We start from the raw sequence: 23,451 nt of genomic DNA on the forward strand, positions 1-23,451 counted from the left end.
CCTGAATCTGTGTTAAATCTAGAAAAAAAAATCTAATTTTGCACAAGTGCAGAGAAAATTTTCTTGAGAGCCATTGTTTGAAATTTCCACATTTTGGATTCCCACTTGCACAAAATATATGAAATATCTGCACAATTTTACAACCTTTCACAAAACTAATACTATGCTCATTCCCAAAACATTTGCTTACTGGGCAATTTCAACATATGGTCTATCTATTAAATATTGTCTGAATGGGAATCATATGTAGTCATTGTTCATAAGATCAAACGTACAGTGAAATTTAGAAAGAAAAGCTATTGTAGTAATTAAAACACAACAAATAAAAAGAAAAGAATTTCATTCTCTGCCAGTTCTTAAATACAATATTAATGTACATTGTTAAAAGTTTTTTTCTTAAATATTTTCAATAATGTTACAGGGAATTTTAGCGACACAGCCGTTATGTTACGTACATTCTGTTGATTCCGATGTGGAACTGAAAAATATATATTATAATTATGTGTGAATCTAGATATTATCAATGTTGAGATTTTCTAAATCAATTTCACATCCTCTCGTTCTCTCCTAAAACAACAGTGTGCATCTACAATTCAAATCCGCTTTTCAGGTTTTATCACAATTCAGAAATAACAAAAATAAGTATTGCACAGATAATTGTGTCGTAACGACACCTGCGTATACATTTACGGTTTTCCATTCAATCAAAGAGAATAGATAATTCTCAAAAACTGTACACACTTTCACTGTCCCTGTTCTTCCACTTAACATACACACATTTTTTCTGAGTATTGCTGTCGAAGTTATTATTCAACATGTCTCTGTTCATTAAAAAAAAAAATAATATATAATTTAGGCACAGTTTTAAGTTTCCAGCGAAACTTGAAAAATTCGTCACTGCAAATTTTCTAGATCGTTACCACTGCACAACCAATCTAGTACACAACAGGTTTTCACAAAAGTCTATAATTTGATATAGTTAAAGCCTGAGATGCCAGTCAATTTTTCCAAAAAAGAAAGAACACTATACATTATAAAATATTAATTAAAATACCACAGCCTTTACTATGTAAGTCACCCTGTTTCACTAATTAATACTGCGTTAAGAACTTTTTCTTGCGAAAAAAAAGTTATATTTGTAAAGGTGTCCATACACTGCTCTTATTCACAGATTTTTTTTGACGTGCACTCATGGTAGAATAATACATTAGAAGAATATCACTGATTAATAAATAAGAACCACGATGATGCACCAATCGACTCAATTAAGTTAAAGTTTTTATCAAAAACTGGCTGCAACTTGTTTGTCAGGTGAAAATACAGGTCCTGAAGACTGCACAACATAATGCGTTAGGCGAGTTGGTAGGCACCCAGCATTCAGCTGGTAGAATTCTACTAGTTGGAGAAGATCATAGAACTTAGTTACACCATTGTCCAAAGAGTAACATAACGCTTCTCTGATAGGATCCATCACCTGGAAAGAAAATGTATGAATTTAGTGAGCCACGTTCATTTGAAGAAAATAAACACACTGATATTTATACTTTTCAATATTAAAAATGCCACTTATTTACTTATTAACCCTAGACCAGTATTGTCACTTAGCACTTGTCCCTGGAATTCAATACTAATAGAACATACAAATTATTATACAGGTCTTCACACTTAGTTTTCATGGTAATGGTACTTTTTGAAAATTTAACCCTTTCCGGACGAGCGACAAATCACACCACATCTCTCGTGCACATTTGTTTTAACCACCTCTTTCAAATTTCAACTGCCAGATTTCTTCTTTGTAGCTAATCGGTGGTGATTTATTCATTCTAGTTTTGGACTTTTAACCACTGTTATTTTTTAGAGAGATTTACCTACGTTTCAGAGGTTGAATCTGCCTCCGTCTTCAGGGTAGCGTGTAGTCTGTTAGATTAAATAAATGGTTGCCTTGTAGGATTATTCTTGGTGGCCTAGGCTCCACCGCGTCTGTCACAAGGACCTCTATATACAAAAAGTTGCCAGGTAGGATTATCAGTGGCCCAGGCTCCACTTCGTCAGATGACCACGATTTCTAGTTTTCTTCATTGCTGAATTTTACTTGCACTCATGTCAAATTATATTGAACTTTCTTTTATACCATCGTTTCTCAACTGCTGGGTCCCGAAGGTGCATTTGGTGGGTCCCGAAGCCGGGCTTGAAAATTTATTTACTGTGTCTTATAAACTATTATATTTAAATTACTAAGATATATTGTTTTAACAATTTTCATTCAACCCATGTTGTACGTAGTCTAAACTCTACATTTCTGTTATTCGTGCTTTAACATTGCTTTTTACAGGCATCTCTCTGATGTTTAACTCAAGGGAATCGGATATCTGTCGTTTCCGTTCTTAAGAAGTGAGTATCCTGAACTTTCGCATGAGGCATTCAAGTTGCTCATATTTCTGTGAAAAGGGATTTCCATCCCTGATTTTAGTGGAAAGCAAGTACAGAAATAGACTTTATGCGAACTCAGGTTTAAGACTTATGTTAAACTATTGAATCCAACATACCACAGCTTATGTGGAAAAGACAGCCCCAACAGTCACACTAGTTTGGTGAGTAAAAAAAAAAACTATTCAATTTCAGCATGTGTGTTTAGTTAGATGTTAGACTAGAGTAAATTAGTCTTTTGGTAACAGTTTCATACATCGGAGAGACATTTCTTCATTTTTACAGAAGAAACTACTTATGGAAATGAGTTTCTCTAAGGTTTCCAACGTTAGTCGAGGTATTTTCTTTCATTGTGGTATCTATTTGACCGGGAAATCATGTTAGTTTCCAAACCCTCCCCTCTTTTTTTTTTCTTTTTTTTTTTACTATGCTTGCCTAACCTAACCAAACCTAACCTTACTGGAATGGTTCATGGGGCTATCCGTCAGCATAATGTACGATTTGCACATGTGATGAACACGATAGGTATTTTTCGGTGAAGATGATTGGAAACACGATATTCGAAAACAAAAGAAGTGATATCATTCGCAAAGTGAGCGATATTGCACAGTTACGTGCGTTCAGTAGCACTTAGAAAAATGCATTATTTTATCAGAAAAAGTGTAAAAAGCATAATGGCACCTTGAACTATATTCCACAATACACAATAGGTGATTTTAATGTGTCTCTGATCTATGAAACTGGTACCAGTCTTTCAAATCGCATATTTACTTTTCTAGAATGAAGTACTGTATCTGTAATTTGTTTAAGAAAGCATAAAAGAAGGCTTCTTAAAGTACTCAATAGGGCTTCCCCCATGGCGCAGTGGTAGCGTCATTACCTTGTAATCGAGGGGTCCCGGGTTCGATACCCGGTGGAGGCACAAGTGGTTCGGATCCCACTTTAAACTGTAGGTCCAGTCCCGATTAGCCTTACTGTGCATAAAGTGGACTTAAAACACCAACTCAAAGTACTCAATATTATAAAAAAGTATGATTATAAACTGGGTGCACACCCCTACAACATCGAGACTATTCAAAACCATTGAAAATCAGAAGCCCACTACAGAATTCAAAAAGGATGATCCTGGGTTTACTATATCATATGGTCATGTGGTAAAGCGTACATCGGACCAACGAGGAGGACAATCAAAGAATATTGCGAAAACACGATGGCTGCATCAAGATTTTTCAAGTGGTTAAGTCCATAGTGTTGAATGCTTGTAAGAAGCAGTGAGAAGAACCATCTCATGTTAGGAAACTTTCTATTAACCCATACGGATGAGTGTAAGCGAAAAAAATTACCCATTCGATTCTGATCACTTCCGATGAGTGTCCGAAGGTACCCTTCTCCAGTGAACCATTCCAAGTGTCATGACCTTGAATCGGCTATCAGATAGTTTGTTAGCTCTGCTTGCAGGGCTGTAGAAAAACTGCCTGGGTATATTTCACCCAGCGTGTGCTCATACATTCAGTTTGGTATTTCAAAGGGTTCTTTTTTCTCTCATTTTTATCAATTGTGGGATTCAATGCAAATGTTCATTACATTAATCTATGAAGGGCCAGGTTAAAATCTCCAACAATGTAAATAATTCTAATTGATATTAAATGTACAGTCCCTTGTTGGAATTGATCACCTTGGAAACTTACAGAACAATCAAAGTAATTGTTAATATTAGTGTCCCATTAACAATGCTAAATGGTCCACTGTACCAGCATTTTTCTTCATAAGATGTGAATATAAAGTAAAACAATTCAATTTCACACTAACAAAAGAAATATAGATTAATATGTACTAATGTATGAACACATGCAAATATAGTGCAATATTTTTTTCATAGACTCTTACGATATACATGGAGGTGGGTCTCGACTGTGGACAACTGCTTTGAAAAGGTCCGCAAAATGGAAAACATGATAAATTTGATGTAAAAATATGAGAAATAAAACTAACCATTTGGCATAACTTGGTCTAAAAGTTATAACTGAAATTGCATAGGGATGGGGTACATAATGTAATTAGCCCTGAGCCTTCACATAAATCTGGACGTTTCTGAAGCATTCCAAACCATTAATTCATAATATTTTCAATCACACCATACTGGATAATCAGAAATTGAACATCAGTAATAATCTATGCCACAGACACCATGTAGAAAGTTTAGTGAAAAATGAAGGCTCCAACAGGACTCAAAACCTAGATGTCTGTCATACCAGGCCATTTCTTTACCAACTGAGCTACCGAGACAGCCCTGGCTTGGCCTGACTTTTCACTGTCGCTGCTTTATCTGTGTAGAGTTCCCTCTACCAGAGCTTCTGCAACAGAATCTGTTGCCTTTCAAACACTGTACCTAGTTTCCCCCAGTGTAAGTAATTTACAATTCTACCAATTCCATACAGGTAAAACAGTGACAGTGAAAATGACAGACATCCACGTTTGAGTCCTGGTCGAGCCTGCACTTTTCGCTAAAATTGTGGCACAGTACATCTGCTGTGTGTGCCAAATCGTTAAGTAATCCACAGTCACCAGAAAGACAGCGATGCAACCTGCAGAATCAAGAAGACCAACGACTCTAGAGGATGCAAGGAATGTCTCGAAAGCTTCGCTGAACGTGTGCCAAAAAAGAGAAATTCGGACACGCATGCTGTTGGCACGGAGCTCTCAGTCTCTCTTGGGACAAGGGCCCTGTCAGGCAATCTCTAACTAATGAGGTTTCCAAATTAACCAACAGATGGAGTTGCAACTTGTTGCTACACCAAATCCCTACGCTGTTGCTTTTCGTTGCCGGTGGTGAGAAGGTATGTGGGGAATGTTACAAAAACAAGCTTCCGCAAGCAGAAACCGTTCTTGTGTTCAAGTGCTTAACATTCTACAATTCTTTTTCTGGGTTAGAGGTCCTGGAATTTCTTTTCGACAATTATAAGACAACCTTTTTGCTTTCTGAGTGATTGATTTAACATTTTTGGATGCTTCGACACGAAGTACCATTTTGCAGCCTTGCAAGTGCACAGGGAAAGATCCCCTTATCTAAAATAATTCCCTTAAAATTAAAAAGTTAAGAAAGTGGTGTAAAAAGTCCCTTGAGTACGGTTAAAAGTGAAAGTTGGACAAACACAACACATTAAACAAGGCAATGATAGTCTACAAACTTCCTCAGAAACAGTGTAAAAGGCCCACTCTTCCCAAACATCTAAAAACATTTGCTAAAACAGTCATCCATCTCCCAACATGGTTGATAAATTCTTGGGAAGCTAGAAACTTTTTCTGATGAGATTAAAATCAGCACATTCGAGAAGAATGTGCCAAACAGCTATACAGTTATGGCACAGTGGAGGGTCCAGCCCATGCAGAAAATTACAATGTGTAAGATGGCTGTGTCCCTTTTGAAGCAGAGTTAAGATGACAACATTTCGGCAGTGGCGTCGCGTACGGTTCGCATACGAGTGTTCACAATAATGTTTTTGTACTGTATGTAGATTTACTCCTCTCCCTTGTAACTTCATATTCAATTGAAAAAGTGAGAATAACAGTTCAATTTATTTTCAACAATTTCCCCCCAAAATCACGCTATATTTGAAGTAATGAAAGAAGGTCCTAGGAGAAATTGGCCCTCTTGCCCTTAAAATCTGCCAGGTTTAGCAAATTATAGCTAAAGTTTGCAACTATGTAGCACAGACCTTTTCGAATTCCCCTAGACATGCCTTGTATATGCTGCACTCTGGTGCCGAATGTAAGAAGTATTGTCCATTGCATCAGTGTTCGCACAGCGAAGTGAACATCTTTGGGGTATAGTGGCCAACAGCCCCTTAGCTGTCAGCTCTATGCAACACGCACAGCAATTGTGTTCAACGCCCTCCGTGGAACACCATGGGAGTCAGTGTTACCAACTATCTAAGAAAAGTTATCAGACGTGAAAGAAGTCATGTCAGAGTAAATTTTGTGTATATACTCGTACATCAAATACAGTATTTTTTTCGAATAAAAATATATGTGTGTGTGCATTTAATATGTACGTAATTTAATATACATGAGTGTTCACGTGCTCATGCGAACATTATCAGGCGACGTGCCTGCATTTCGGCAGGCGAGACTGGCTGTGGAACAAATTCTGTGTACTGATTATGATAAAATATAACAATTTGATTTAATTTTCTGCCACTTTTGACTAATTTCAAAGATGAAGATGAATGATAAGATGAAGTAGATGAACGGACAATCACAAACACATCTGGATGACACAACATTCCTTAAGAGCCTTATTATTGTCTGCAAGTCCAGGGATCAGTGCCTCGTTAGTCTGGAAGAATGCAGTCCAGGATAGCTTGTGCGTATTCTGCCAAGGTCACCCCTTATACCCTAACAGGGCCGGATTAACCTATGGGCAACTGGGACAATTTGCCCCGGGGCTCCCACCAAAAGGAAGCTGTGAAGGGCCTCCACCAAAAAAATATTTTAACCAGCTGCCTATGCTTGTGAAAAATTACATAAAAACTTCAATGTTGTCGTATGTCTACACTCTTCTGGATCCAATTGTAGCACATCTCTTAGTCGATCTGTTTGTAGATATCTGAAGCTCAGTATACTTTATACTATGGATTGATTTGGCTGTGGTGTGCAAATAAGGCACACTTATTCAAACAATCAATTCTCAGATAAGATTAAGAAAATAAGTAATCCTACGAAGTACATAACTTTCTTTCGTTAATAACATCGTATTACAACTGTGAATTTTTCTAGGGAAAAAATGTATGGAGATTCTAGCGCTTTTTCAAAAATGAAATTAGTGAAAAACAGGCTTTGTGCTCCCATGGGACAGGATCGCTTATCCAATCTTTGTTTATTAAGCATTGAACATGAACGTCTTCCTGAATTGACTTCGATGATATAGTAGATGAATTTTCGGTGTAAAGGGCAAGAAAAGTGTGTCTTCTATAAGTATTAAGCCTTTGGAAATTTTCTTGAAGAAAGTGTAGTTACTACAATTTCCACAATGAATCTGTCTGTAATTGTCCAGTAGATGTAGTGACATATTTACTTTCAATTGTAAATAATATAATTTATAATAAATTATGTATGTAAGTATAGTCTACTGCTCAGTTCCCTCTTTCCGTCTGAACCCCCTTAGTGTTTACTATATATTGTAGTTACGGTGTTCACTTTTCATAATATACTGTAGACATTTAGACGCAGAATTTTACTGCTGCTATAGCGCTACAATTTTCGTCCTGTAACTTTATTTTACTGCGCTATGTTCGATTGTGAATAACTACTGATTCTAAAATCAGGTCTACCATTTCAACTTCTGAAAATTGGTGGTTATCATATTGAGCTAATAAAGCTCCTACTAAAAAATAATAAAAACTGGGGCCTGCAACAAAACATTTTGCCCAGGGGCCTCCACAAACCTTGATATGGCCCTGCACCCTAATAAAATATAATGAACATATTAAAAATTATATCAATAATAATTAGGGCTGAGCAAATACCGATATCAATACCATGAACAATTCCAACCAATAACGATGCCGAAACTTGTATAATTCCAGTTTTAAATAACAAACACTAGTTACTGAGTCATAACAAGTTCTATTAATGACATTACATAACTTCCAAATTATTCTCATGTAGCATTATAGTACATTAAAATGTCTTGTGACATTTTATATGAACTTCTGTCTACCTCCAGAGGATGCAAAAAGAAGACTTTTTGAAATGTTACAATCCTTTTTAAATTGTTGAAGTTACACCGAAAAGTCTGGATTATTATAAGTACGGCTAGGATTTTGATGACATTAAAATTGCCAAAAAATGACCTTTAAAAAATGCATTTATGACCTAATTCATGCAAGAATATGACCTATAAACTTAGAAAAATGACCTAAAAATTCTGAAAGATTTGAAAAAAAAAATTATAAATTACCAAGAGAAATTCAAATTACAAATTAACATTACAGTATCTATCACATGTTCATTGCGCATGGTAATACAAGTAAGAAAGTTCACTTTTTGTCATCATTTACACTTAAAGTACAGAGTTGCAGTACACAACGAAAATCATATGAAGATTTTCAAAAGTGGATGATTGTCGGTTTTCGCACAAGAGAGATACTTCGACCAGGTTCCAGAGTACTCTGAGTAGGGGAAATTTAATTCTATGCACCAAATTTCCACCTGGTGGTGAAGAAAAATTAGCACAAAACTTTGTACCCCTTGTTTTTTAACAATAATCTGTCTGGCGGCAATGTATTTATTGATAGAGTGGAAAATCACATTGTTTGAGCTGAATTGTTACACAACAGCTTCTCCTATCAACAATACTGCACAGAATTTATTTCTTTCTTCAAACACAGTCAATCAGAGATGCGTTGAAGGCAATGAGATGAGAGTCGGGAACCTCTCCCCTTCAAAGGGTTACATTTGCATGTAAAATGCCCATTCTTTCACCAAAATGTAGAAAAATGCATAATATGACTTTTAAAAGACCGAGAAATTACTCAAATGGTTTAAAAACTTTAAAAAATTACCTTTACTCCAAAAAGGGTCAAAAAATGCCCTAACAAAGGCATCCCAATTAATTCACTTACATGTAAAACACATTTCTATCTACGTATGCAAGGTTTCTGCCTTACCGAAAAAAGATGCATTTGCATCAAAATGCTAGGCCTAATTATAACTGTTCCTGCTTCATTTCATGATCCCCAAATTCATGTAAACAACATTCTTGTTGTTTGGATTAACCTGGAGGTAGAAGAAAATGACAAAATATATATGGAAATATATATTTATTAATGCTCAATTGGCCTGTTCTATATATGCCCTACTGTCCCATTATTCTCCGTCATTTGCAATATAAGCAAGTCACTGCAGTGTCGGTATTGGCCAGCAGTATCACAAGAAGAAAATCCACAACCCTCCCTACCACAATGACATTCGTCACTTTTCCAAGAACTCCGGAATAAGCCTAGGATGATAATTAGGGCTAGGATTTTGATGACCTAAAAATTCGTAAAAAATGCTCTTAAAAAGATGCATTTATGACCTAAAAATTGCCAAAAAATTCCAGAGTAAAATTTTATTTGCACTTCAAATTACAGCAACTCTAGTATGCAACTTTTGACAAATTATGAGAGGTTACTTGTTCAGTTTTGAGTTGCAGTGTGTAACGAATATTTTCTGTAAATTTTCAAAAAGAAATGAATGACGATTGTCAGCTAGCACACTTTTATACATAGAAAAGCTCCTTTCAACATCAACAGAGGTAATAGGGGCATATTTAAAACATACAATGTCACTTGGTTCTAATTCGGTTTCAGAGTCTGGCAATGGAAACGTTTTCCCACACAATACGTCACGAATAGAACATATTATTGTGTATCCTGCATTTTTACCTAGCACTTTCTGCATCTTATCTCTCACTTGTATTCCAACAGTACCTGGAACTGCTTCCAAATTATCCTGAACTTTGTTAAAGACATTAACTTGATCAACCAATGTAGCTCCAGATGTCTCGAGTGAAGTTATGGCAGAAGGTAGGAAGCCGAAGTTGGACTTTATATAGCATAATTTTCCCTCCATTTCGGGATCAGCCAAGAGTTCCTGTGCTTGTCATATACACAATGCTTCACTGCTGTCGAACGAGGTTACAACTTCTTTCACAACTTTATAATTTTCACAATAGTAACCACAAGCCTCTAACCATGTACCCCATCTAGTAAGAATAGGAGCTGGTGGCAAAGGCACATGAGACCTAAAAGCTAACACTCGTGATGGGGACTTGAGGAAAATCTTCTTAATGTTTGCAATCAGTTGGTCTACATCAGGAAAGTGACTTCGCAGTTCTTCAGCAATACGGTGACATGCATGTCCAAGACATGTTACATGTACCATTTTCGAGTACAGACCTTTCAGAGAATTCCCTGCTTTAACCATGTACGGTGCCGCATCTGTTACGAAAAGCAACACCTTGTCATATTGAATGCCGTCGGGCCACAATAACTGCATCGCGTTATTGAAAACTTGAGTAGACTCGGATTCCTGCATCGTACCAATCACTACATTTGCAATGTACCGTCCGAGTGAGTCTGTACTTTCGTCAATTGACACCCATATTTTTTTACCATGAATTTTCTGCCAAATTTGATCCATTGTTTGGTTGTAGCATTTCTTGACATAATTTTTCCTTAGCGTGGAAGAATCTGGTATCGATTTCCCAGTATGTTTTTCCAAAAATGCTCGAAGTTTAGGATTATTTAGTTTACTTAGAGGAATGTCAGCAGAAATAAAAGCGTCGCACAGTTCTTCAGAAATAACAGAGGATTTGGAGGAACACTCACCCATTAACAATTGCACCGTCCTCTTCTGATCTTGAATTTGCTTCAGAGCTGCCTTGTGTTTCTCGCGGTTGACATGTTGCTCCACCGTGAATTTCTTTTCCGCAGCAACTCTTACACCACAAAGCTGACAGAATAATACTGATCCGTCCGTACTGAACATATTTTCACCATACTGGGACACAAACTGTTTTAATTTGTACTGTGTACTTTGCTTGGTTTTTGTCATCTTGTCCAATGCTTCGAAAACCTGCTCTACTGAACACTGCACCAAAATAAATTCTCGCAATAAACAGGAACTTCGACAATGGCCAGATCACACGTTCCATCCATTCACTTTCAAGGAACACAACAATTGGTCTGAGCAGATTAGAAGATAAGATTAGGCAGGGAAACGACTTTCTTCTCCTGGGGCAAAATTGCGAGATGTTTTGAACTTCTAACAATTGAATTTCATTGTAAGGAAATCGTTATATTCGTGTTGTTTATTTTCTTCTGAGACGGATGGAAGGTAGCTGCGGTTTCATATATTTTAAATTGTCTAGGGAAGATATGAAAAAATAGGATATTTATTCATCTTAATCCTTTCACGTTAATGCTGCCCATGCACTCGCAGCGTACAAGTGCTCTGGAAAACTAAGAAAATAAAAAAATGACCAAAAAATGACTTATACAACCCACAATGGCAAAAAATGCAAAAACATGCCCCAACAAATAGTGCTTAAAAGTTTCAGCACGACATGAAACATATAAATATTAAAAGATTTGGGTTTCTTATTCACCAGAAAAAAAGATGCAATTTCATCAAAATCCTAGCCCAAATGATAATAATGCTGGTTTTAAAAATATGCATCGATCAGCTCAGCCCTAATGATAATAGCACATTGATTGAGTTGGTGTTTTAAGTCCACCTTATGCACAGAAAGGCTAATCGGGACTGGACCTACAGTTTAAAGTGGGATCCACCGAGAATCAAACCTGGGACCCCTTGATTACAAGGCGACAATGCTACCACTAATAATAGTACTAAGCGAGAAGCCTTTAGCTTCTTGTAAAAGTTGCCCGGATAAATGAAGAGTACAGAGGTGAAATAAATCCCCTTACTTTGTTTATTCATCAACAGATGGCAGTGTCTAATCACCACCTTGCTGCCTGGAATTACACCATTCCACGACAGGTCCACGCAGAGAACGTTTCTAGCGGGATTCAGTTGATGATAAGATTTTTGAACGTTAATGTGGATTGGAAGTCCCACACCGGGTATTGTGGCCTAAGGTGCAAGCTTTGGGCTTGGGTCACGAAGCACACGCTGGTTCCAGTCTCCTGAGGGAAGTGAGGCCGGCAGTTTGTAAGTAGGCTGTTGTGCAACAGGTTATTATTGTAGGCAGAAAAATGTAGTGAAATAGTTACATTCACCAATTTTCTTCAAAAGAATTCAGTCAAAAGAGGGGAGGGGATTCTGACCTTAATTACCCCTCCTTGGTGCACCTATGAAACCCCCGATTCCAGGTCTCGGTATCAAGATGGCCCCGAGCATTTATAAAGTGCTTCTGCACGAAAGACTTCATTATTAATAAATGTGTAGTTATTACATGGGATCACCTTGCTGGTCCAATTTTTTGCCCGCAGCAAATGAAGAGCTTCTTTAGTTTGTGTGGAAGTGCCTATGAAACAAATACTCCATATTTACATAGGATCTTAATCCCTAAATTCACTTCTTTACACATTTAACAAGAGAGTAATTAAAAAATATGAAATAAGTAACGACTGTGGAAATACTCACTGGTTGGATTTGCGTGTGAATAACCTTCGCGCTGCACTTGAATGTTAAGACGAACGCACCTGCTGAGCTTCTGCTCTCCCTCACCAGAAATACTCTGTGGATTATATAAACATTTCATTAACATTATATATATATTAAGAAAACTTGAATCAACTGATGCTTAATAAAACATAAACAAATTATATGAAATTATCATTTCAAACTTTCATCCATCTCCATTTATCACTGGTTATGCTTAAATTAATAATAGTATCTCAATAATGTTCATCACAGTGGCGTATACAGAGTCCTGGGCTATCGCACTATGACATGTGGTCCTAGGCTATGAATAGAAATAAGTTTACCAACTCCTAAGAAATGAGGTTGCCAACTCCTAAGAAATGGGTTTGCCAACTCTCAAGGAATCAGGTTGCCAACTCTCAAGGAATCAGGTTTGCCAACTCGCAGGAAATCAGGTTTGCCAACTCGCAGGAAATCAGGTTTGCCAACTCGCAGGAAATCAGGTTTGCCAACTCGCAGGAAATCAGGTTTGCCAACTCGCAGGAAATCAGGTTTGCCAACTCGCAAGAAATCAGGTTTGCCAACTCGCAAGAAATCAGGTTTGCCAACTCGCAAGAAATCAGGTTTGCCAACTCGCAGGAAATCAGGTTTGCCAACTCGCAGGAAATCAGGTTTGCCAACTCGCAGGAAATCAGGTTTGCCAACTCGCAAGAAATCAGGTTTGCCAACTCGCAAGAAATCAGGTTTGCCAACTCGCAAGAAATCAGGTTTGCCAACTCGCAAGAAATCAGGTTTGCCAACTCGCAAGAAATCAGGTTTGCCAACTCGCAAGAAATCAGGTTTGCCAACTCGCAAGAAATCAGGTTTGCCAACTCGCAAGAAATCAGGTTTGCCAACTCGCAAGAAATCAGGTTTGCCAACTCGCAAGAAATCAGGTTTGCCAACTCGCAAGAAATCAGGTTTGCCAACTCGCAAGAAATCAGGTTTGCCAACTCGCAAGAAATCAGGTTTGCCAACTCGCAAGAAATCAGGTTTGCCAACTCGCAAGAAATCAGGTTTGCCAACTCGCAAGAAATCAGGTTTGCCAACTCACAAGAAATCCGGTTGCCAACTCCAGAATCACCATCATCTTACTGATATGAATAATTTTATTTACAATATCTGATCGATTTTCCTCCTGTATTTTATTCTCTAGATTTCAGGCTTCGCAGATAGCCTATCTAACCTAGAATATATGCTCCTGGTTCATAATATAGATAGCTGGTTTTATAAAAAAATGATTCAATATGGGGCAATCCAACGTTATGTGAGACAGTCACACACAAAATGTAAGATTCTAGACATGTGATTGGATTAATATATTTCATAGAATTATCAAGTACTTTGAGACAAATGGGGGGAAAAAGAGCTTGATTAAGATGGCACAGCCCGAATGCATGTGTTACGTATGTAATGCTTTAAAACTCTTTCAAATTTAGACTTCATGTGTCTGAAGCTTATAGGCTACATACGTTAATCATTTTTGTTGGTGAAATGTGCAAATTATATGCATGTATCTTGTAATTTTCATATTCATAAGACACATGACTTTTGATGTTTTTTTACAGGGTTTATCATTTAACTCCACAATGTGCACAGATAGGTTAATAGGGGCTGGAGCTACCGTATGTATCAAACCAGGGACCCTTCAAATGTATGAATTTTAAAATGTATGACTTTCTCTGCAATAGAAGATATAATTACAAACACCTGTAATTTTACTTATAATTGTATGCTTCCCAAAGGGTACAGTCAGAGTTACAGAGTGTTGAAGTGGCTGAAATTAATACTACTATTTTATTAACCTACAATCCCTGTGAAAATATAAAATTACTGGATACCGACATGACAAGATCAACCACGCATGTCAAGTTGTACGTGCAGAGTTAAATTTTCTTTCACTCTTTTCTTGATTGAATTCATCTTTTAAAAAAAAAAACACTATCACCAAAAAAATCTGTACATGTACATGAAGTGCCTATACAAACCTCAGAACAAATATTCAACTCTAATCATAAACATGTACGTTATGCAAGAATGACACCTGTGCCTGGGAAATTCAGTCTTCCATGCAAATTAAGTTACACACGCAAAACATAATTAAATTAATTTTAAACAAAAATGAGAGCTCTTGGGATTTTCTCATGTAACATTCATTAAAAAGAAAGTTCACATGACAATCACAATTTGTAGTTATGAATGTTAAAATTGTTTGGTTTTTACACTCTATGGCAGATATTTTGTACCTATTACCATGTATGCGACTGAAATGGTTTGCTTTATGTGAGAAACCGTATACTAATGTTTCCTCCACTTTTTTTCACAGAAACACAGGCTGTGTGTTGCATCTAAAATGTTATGTAAGTTTACCCAGACAATACGAACAAGTCTTGCATTCAGTTTTTCCTTCTTTGGTTTAGATCAGGGTTGTTAAAAGTCCAGGAATTTTAAATAAATTCAATTCCAATTAGGAGAGAGAATCAGCAAGCATAAATGGGTTCTGGACCGTAAAGAACCTTTCCACCAGTAAAGTATTTCAATTTAGTCCAGGGACCTTTTTTCCAGATAAATTTACGAGGGCAAATCGAAAAGTCCTTGCCCCATTTTTTTTTTCAGCCGAAATATTAGTGAGATTGAGAAACCGAGATATACATTCAATGCAATGTTTTTTTCTTGGAACAGCCCAGCGTTAACTCTTGGCTGCTCTGCAGCACTGCTGTCAGTTTGCAAAGATGGCTGTATAGTACTCAACACGTCTACGTCATATGAGTAGTGAAGTGTCATTTTCTATGGAGCAAGGGATGAACGCCTATCGAGTTCCGTAAGGAAATGCAGCCAACACATGCTCGCTTTCAGAAGTGTGTGGTGGTGGCTGAAGAAGTTCCTGGCAGGACAGAGGTTAATTTGCGACGACGAAGCGAAGACTGCTGTCCGGCTGTGGTTTCATGATCAACCGGCCGAATTCTACAACAGTGACATCTCCAAACTAGTCATGCGATGGGACAAATAGCTGAACCGCTGTGGTGACTATGTGGAAAAGTAGTGCAAAGTACATAGAACAATTCCTATATTTTTAGTTTCCTTCACATTTATTATTTCGGCTGAAAAAAATTGGGGAATAGACTTTTACGATTTGCCATCGCAAATTTGGTCCAGGAACCCTTTTTCCGGATTAATTGATATATGGTCCAAGTTCCGTAATCAAAGGAAACAATACGCAACTTGTACCGAATTTAAACTGTGCGAGAAAAAAGGATCTGGTTCTGTTGCGGAACCTAATAGAACCCATTACAATTTATGGGTTCCTGGAGCTTTAAACACCCTGATTTAGGTAAGCCTTTCCCAACCACCATACGTCGCTGCTGTGAGGTGCGATAGGAAAGAGAGAGGATTAACCTAATCATGACAATGACGAAGCATGAAGCAATGAAATGGATGGCGGACAAACACAATGATACAACACGGATTCCTTACTCAGGATTCAAACTTGCGACCTTTGGCTTTGTAGGAGATTATGCTGACCACTCGGTCATGGAAGTTGAGGAGAGCGTTTTTACAGTACTGTTGTTAACAAGACAAATCTATCAATGTAATAAGTGTTTTGTAGTAATCAATAAGTTATTTATGGGGTGACACCGAATTAACCTGTGGCTTCTAGACTGTTACAGGATTCTATGTGGGGAAAAAACCTGTTTACAATATCAACATCGGAATAAATTAATCAGACTATAGTATTAGGTGGCACTGTGGAGCCAGTTTGAAGAAACTGATTGCGTTGAAACCTGGTACAGAGGTTATGGAATGAAGACCATGGGAAAGCGAATGCAGACGAAAAAAGTAATTCAAATTTTCACCACCAGGGTGAAATTTGGAACTGAAATCTGATGCACTGTGAACATCATGGAAAATGGTTCATGGCCAAATTGGTCCTAGGGTTCCTAAGGGTAGTTTGCTTGACAGGGCACATATTGAACACACAGATTACTTACTGGTTGTAGCTTCGACCACATTTCAACCTGGTGGTGAAGATTTGAACTACCCCTATACCAAGTTTCACCAGAATCTGTTTCTTCGACCGGACTCCAGAGGGCTCAGAGTTGGATAACTTTCATTGCGGCCACGAGTACCCTGTGGAGTTCCACTAGTTTTGAAACAGACCTTTCATATTGCTTACTCTTACTATTAGCATCGCAGCTAAGAAACGAGCTTACCCATCCACAGTTCCGTATCTGTTGATAAGTTGCGTCGCCTGTTCCCGGGACATTCCGCTGTGGAACCACGGCTGCGTGATGTGGACTCCCGATTCGATTCCCTGAATGTGAAGTATATTGGCGGCTCCCTGTCTTGCGCTTGGCCGCCATCTTCTCTTCCAGGCATATCCCTCCGCCACCGCTATCGCCTTCGCTTCCTTCGGGTCCTCCACAATTCGTCCAACACTCCCTGTGAAGTCCATTGCTACTCGGGATCGCACGCTTTCCTGTGCAAGAGATTACCAGAATTGAAGCGGTATCGGATTAAACTTTCTGCAAAAGTGCTAGTCAGATGCTAAAACAGAAATGTTGGAAAGTTGGCAGAAACAATGGACAATTACAGGGAAGACTAATGGGCAAAAATACTATTCAATTCAACCACTTACAGCTACCTAAAGAACCTTGGTATCAAGATATAAATCTTTCAAGAAATTCTTTAACAAGCCTTCTTAGATGTCGGCTAAATTACACCCTAGCCCCTAAAGACTTGTACACTAGGAAGATTGTGCAATCCCCAGTCTGTCAGTGTGATGCAACTGAAGGAACACCTGATCATATTATATTTGAATGTAGTCTTAATGTAACTAAACGTGATTATTTTTTAAGAGATTTAAAAAAAGCACGATATAATTGGGCATACGCCTTTTGCGGAATTCGACTAACAAAATAATAGCATAATAATAATAATATATGTACAGTGGGATCCATGAGTATTACAGTGCAAATTGTCCATCACCATGTTCGTGCACTTTATTTGATCCAATAAGAGCTTCAAGAATTAAAAGAAAACTCAAAACAAGCTGTTGACAACTTCTGCACCAGCATACATAAAACTCCATCGCTTAAAAACACAGGATGTAAGAGAAAAATTAATGAAAATAGTCATGGACAATTTGTAGGGGCATGCATATTCGTTTTTGACAAAAAAACGAAATTTCAAAAAACGCATTGTAGTGTTAATTTTTCATGTTTTTGGAAGGTGTGAGATGCATTTTGTGACCATATTTAGTCACGAAATAATGCGAAATGAACTACAAAAAGCGAAATTAACTCTTAAACACGAAATTCAGGGTTTATTCACCGACGCGACACCTTCCGAGGTCTGAATTATCCTGAGAGTTATGCAATTCCCAGAAAATTTATTAATTCTGCTGATATTGGAGAAGCAAAAATGGCCTCCTTTACACAGAAATAAACTTAATACTCTGATAACTACATAAATGTGCTACTAGAAGTGAAATGTTAGTTCTGTGGAATACGTGCAGTTTTTAAATCAAATTTAGGATTATATTCACAATTTTAAAACCAAAATGTCTTTTTATATACCACTTTTCATCCAATTTTTCACCGCTATAACACCGATATTTTATTTTATTTACCGCTTTTGAACCCGAAATTGACTCCATTTTTGTACCGAAATTTTGCTTTTTTATTTACCAAAAATATGTGCCTCTAACAATTTGCCAAGAATTCTAGTGGATCCCATTGTACTTATTAAGTATGTAGATGTACTTACCAACTATATTGTAAGAGAAAATATTGTATTATAAAATTATGAAATTGTAAATAAATGTAACTGGTGCATAGCTGAAAAGTTAAAGCCAAATATATATTTATACAAAAAAAAATAACTGAAGCGGTATACACTACTGACATTATCGTGGGATGCACAAGCATTGCTTGACAACTTGTCCTCTACTATTTTCATTAATTTTTCTCTATCATCGTGTACGATTTTAAGGAATGTATTTTTACACATGTGCTGGCGCAAAGATTGTCGGCAGCTCTCATTGCATAAAAAAAGAGAATAAGCATAGTGATGGACAATTTGTCCAGTCTTGTGCATCTCATTCTACCATTCCTAACATTACAAGATTGCATGCATAAAAGATTTCACTAAGGAAAGAATTACGTTTTTATTTTTGTAGTTTCTTATTTAAGTTAGAATGATGGTTTAGAGTTGGGTAATTGGTGACATCACTTATCAAATTTCGATTTGCTAGGTTCATTTATCTCGGGCTAGTTTGAGTTGATATTTTAAGTCCACTTTATGCACAGATAGGCTAATCTGGACTGGGGAACAACAGTTTAAAGTGAGATCCGAACCGCTAAGTGAATACTTCTGCGTCTCTTAGTGGAGCTGTAATATATATACACCTACAGAATCATTTCATCAGATCGCCAAACAAGTATTTCCAGTTTTAACCAGTGATGTGCGTCTACGCGTAAACAACGATAGTCTACATTCTACAGGTAGAGTATTTTATACACGTAGATTACGTAATCTATGTAAACAACATGGCGAAAGGTGATAACTTAGCACAGAGCGCCGTGGAATTTAAAAAAATTATACTGCGTATCAGTTGCTGATGTGTGAGGAGAACTTTTCATACTCTTTCTTCCAAATTCGAACAATTTCTCACCTAGGAAGAAACCTAATATAGGAAATATTCTAGTGTTTTATGGGGAAAAGACCACTCTTGCCTCACGACTGCCATCTGTTGTTGTTTTTTTGCATACTATTTATCTTCTTCCATAGTTGGTAATAGAAGAGAAGATAAATTTTGTTGTAAATAGGGTTCTTTTCATTTCGTTAGGAACCAATATAGTTGAAAATGTCACTTTCCTTTCATGAAAGCCTTGAAAATTAATTTTAATGCACTTTAGACTGTCTACGTAGTCTATGTAAACTACAACCCTATGTAATCTACGCGTAGATTACGTGTAGACAACGCATGTAGACGTAAACTTATAGTCTACGGCACATCACTGGTCATATACCTATATTTTTTAGGTCATTAACTTCCGCTCTCTACTTATAATTATGACAGTCAGGCAGATTAGAAGTTTCGAACTTACCACAACAGATGGAACAGCGATGGTACAATGCGACTTTTCAAACGCTCCCGAGAAGAAGGGCGAATGTAAATTATCACAGTTGGCTGCCGGAACAGTCATAAGGCTACGAACACTTGGACGAGATATCAAGATTCCACCATATTGTACCGAAAGGAACAAAACGTGGAAAGCGCTCCTTTACGACACACAGCTTACAATAGCTGCTACACACAGAATTACATTCCTTCTGGGTTGCTTCAATCCTCTCAAATTGGCACGAACACAAGGACTTCTTTTCTCGGGCTGTAGTAAAGCATGGTGCAATGCAGAGGTACGTAGCATGCGCCTCGGGTCTTGAAGTACGGAAATAAAGTATGTAAGTAAGTATGTAAGTAAGTATTTATTGCTCATCTCATGTGCGAGCCATCGGCTGTGCGCACTACATCTATTCGTATTACACAACTATGATTTTTCTTACACACTACACTTTCCATTACATTTCGTATAGGTGTAAAATAGCAGTTCTGGTTGTTTTAACTGTTCTCACTTAAACTAACACTTATTCCTCTTCCTTATCCCGTCTCTGTGCAACACTTCTTTTTCCCCTAACTGTTTGTAAATAAACCCCCACTTTTTCCAATAGTTCCATGTTCCTTTGCACTACGATTGATTTGAACACAGTTTCCAAGCTGATGTTGCGTAGCTTCTCCTCCTGCAGAACGCGCGTGTCCTGACATAAGAATAAATGTTCTGTCCCATCCTCACCATTGAATAATACGCATTTATATATCCCTTCCTCATTTTTTACTGTGTTGTGTCTCCATCCCCCTAGCCTGATCCATGCCAACCCCTTTCTTGCCACCATGCTCACCTTCTTGATGTACGGTACCTGTCCCCATTCCCGCGGTTCCCTTCTTTGGAGTTCGAGCGATCTCTTGGTTTCACATTCCGCTATTGTTTCCTGCCTATCTATATCCTCTAATCTTTGTTTCACTAATTGCAATGTCCCCTGGTCGACGTGTTCCCCCTCCCAGATCCATCCCAGTCCAATTTCGTATAGTTTACCTCTGATCTCTTTCGCCCATGTTCCCATTTCCTCCCCTTGCACCTGTTGCATCAGCGCTTGCCCTTTTACCGAGTTCTCCCTTCTCGATATTAATGTCGCCCAGTATTTGACCCTTCTCAACATACCCCACGTATTCTCCCTTACCAATCCAAGTTCCCGTAGTACGCCGCAGTTTGCAGTGCCCATCCTGATATGCAAAGCCCTCTTGTAAAATGTGCATTGGATTCTGTTTAGTGCATCGCCCCCCTTTGCTCCCCATATCTCCCTCCCGTACCCTATTGACCCTATTAATAATGTACGATACAGTTTTTCCACAAAATGTATATCGTATTTCTCCAATTTCCATACTGTCCGCATTATTTCGTTTGTTATTGCCCCAGCCTTTCCTTGTACCGTTTGCATATGTCTTGTCCACGTCCCTGCCATAGTGAGAACTAATCCCAAGTATTTTATTCTTTTTACCCTTTCTAATTCTTGCCCTCTGAAAGTCCACCTTTCGTCTTTTCCATATACATATCCGTTCTTGAATACCATAACTTTTGTTTTTGTAAGATTTACTTGCAGTTTGGATTCTCTGCTGTATCTTTCCAACCCGTCCAGAGCCCTTTGTAGGCCGGCATTTGTCTCCGAGATCAGAACCACATCATCTGCGAACAAGAGCGCTGGTACCCTTGTCGTCCCGACCTTGGGGGTGTCGGCTTCTTCACCCTCTACATACGCCACTATATCATTTATATAGAGAGTGAAGAGCAGGGGTGACAGAACACATCCTTGCTTTACCCCCGCTTCCGATTTTCGTTTCTCTGTCACGGTATCCACTTGACACCGTACACAGAATTCTACTTTTGAATATATTGCCTTTATTGCGTTTATCATCATGGCCGACATTCCCATTTCCCACAATTTGTCCCAAAGTTTTTCTCTATTTACAGTATCGAACGCCTTTTGGAAGTCGACAAAACAGGTATATAGCTTCCCTCTCTTTTTCTTTAGTTTTTCTTCCATCAATGTTTGGAGTGTAAATATATTGTCCAACGTGCTGCTCTTATCTCTAAATCCGGTTTGTAATGGCGTTATTTTGTCGAATATGTCAGTCCATTTTTTAATTTTCCAGTACAGTATGCTCGTGTAGACTTTACTTAATACTGGAAGTAACGAGACCCCCCTATAGTTGTTTGGATTGTCCATATCCCCCTTTCCTTTGTAAATGGGACAGATGATAGACTGGCTCCAGCACTCGGGGAATAATCCCCTGTTGTACATACTATTAAACAAACGTGTAGCTACTCCCACCATATTGGGCCTTTGTAGTCCTGTTTTTACCATTTCCCCCAAAATTCCATCCGCCCCTGCAGCCTTCCCGCTTTTCAAGTTTTGTATTGCTCGTCTGACATCCGTCTCCGTTATTTCATTGTCTAGGACAGGAATATGTGTCCCCAGAATTGGTTGGAAAATTCCATTTACGCCATTGTTTCCCCCTTCCTCCTCTGGTATTTTGTATAGTTCTGCAAAATATATATCCCATGTTTTTGGCTCTATGGTACTGTTGGTCCCTTTACTTCCCCTTAGCTTCTTTATCACCCCCCATATCGCTCTACTGTCTTTTGTCTCCATTGCTGCTTCTAGCATCTCCGTATTTTTTACTTTCCAATCCTGCTTCGCCTGTTCTATGAGGAACAGTGCTTCCATAGACAACAGAAATCTAGACCGGATTGTAGGAACCTAAGTTGTGTGATCTGTCAATGATACCGAACAGAAGAACTATGCATAGGATTGAGTTCACACTGAAGCAACGTTAAAATTTATGAACGCACGTTCATAAGTTACATTCATATATCACGGTTTACAGAGTAGGACCGGCAAATTGTCCATTGGCGTGTTTATTCTTCTGTAATGTGAGAATCAAGAATTGAAACAAGGAAGCAGTTGACAACCTCTGTGCAGAAGCATTAGTAACTGAAACTTCCACTCTTTAAAAACACGTAAGAGGGAAGGAAAATGAATCAAAATAGTAATGGACAATTTGCTTCATACTATTTTTGCATGCCAGGCAAATTGCCCATCACTATTCTCAGTCATATTTCTCTAACATCATCGTAAGTGGTTTTAATGATGATGGGATTGTACTGACCCTGGTGTAGTTTGTCAAATGCTTCGTTGGCATTTTCTTTAGATAATTTGTCTGATATTATCTCTGCATTCGACTGTACGCCACGAGGATATCCGGGCAAGACTGTGATAACAAGGTAATTTTGCAAGCTTCTGTAACAGAGTGATTTTGTCATCATAATTAACCAAATAGAAAAGCGACGTAAAATGACCAAAATTAATTATATATATATATATATATATATATATATATATATATATATATAATGCATTAGGTAACGTGGAGGAGGTGAAATTAGGTTGTACACGATTAGGGTGTAATGGGTAATGGCGCAGGAACGTTTTGGATTTAAGGGTGTTCCCTTCAATACCTGTGGAGTAGAATGGCCATCATTTCGATTCATGATCGAAATAGGGATATATATATATACCTATTACTAACCAAACAGCCAACGACCATGTCTATTCTCTTTGCTTATATTTTAGGCTCTCAATGAGATCTTAAGAATTTAAACTAAACGCCCAATAAGTTGCTAACAACCTTTGCACCAGCATACGTTAACATCCAAT

At 37.9% G+C, this 23,451-nt stretch overlaps 1 protein-coding gene across 1 annotated transcript in view; it reads right to left on the reverse strand.

Annotated features, from left to right (window-relative positions):
- Window positions 1-323: 323 nt before the first annotated feature.
- LOC145981605 (growth factor receptor-bound protein 10-like) overlaps window positions 324-23,451 on the reverse strand; it is a 272,875-nt gene continuing 249,747 nt past the window's right edge. The window contains exons 10-12 of the mRNA XM_083114966.1: window positions 16,830-17,095; window positions 12,580-12,673; window positions 324-1,474 (exon numbers count right to left, since the gene is read on the reverse strand). Of these exons, the coding sequence (XP_082971092.1) occupies window positions 1,283-1,474; window positions 12,580-12,673; window positions 16,830-17,095 (552 nt within the window). The 3' untranslated portion in view covers window positions 324-1,282. The remainder of the gene's footprint in view (window positions 1,475-12,579; window positions 12,674-16,829; window positions 17,096-23,451) is intronic.

The sequence above is a fragment of the Lepisma saccharinum genome, chromosome 29 (assembly GCF_977018435.1).
Source record: "Lepisma saccharinum chromosome 29, izLepSacc3.1, whole genome shotgun sequence".
Classification (NCBI taxonomy): Eukaryota; Metazoa; Arthropoda; class Insecta; order Zygentoma; family Lepismatidae; genus Lepisma; species Lepisma saccharinum.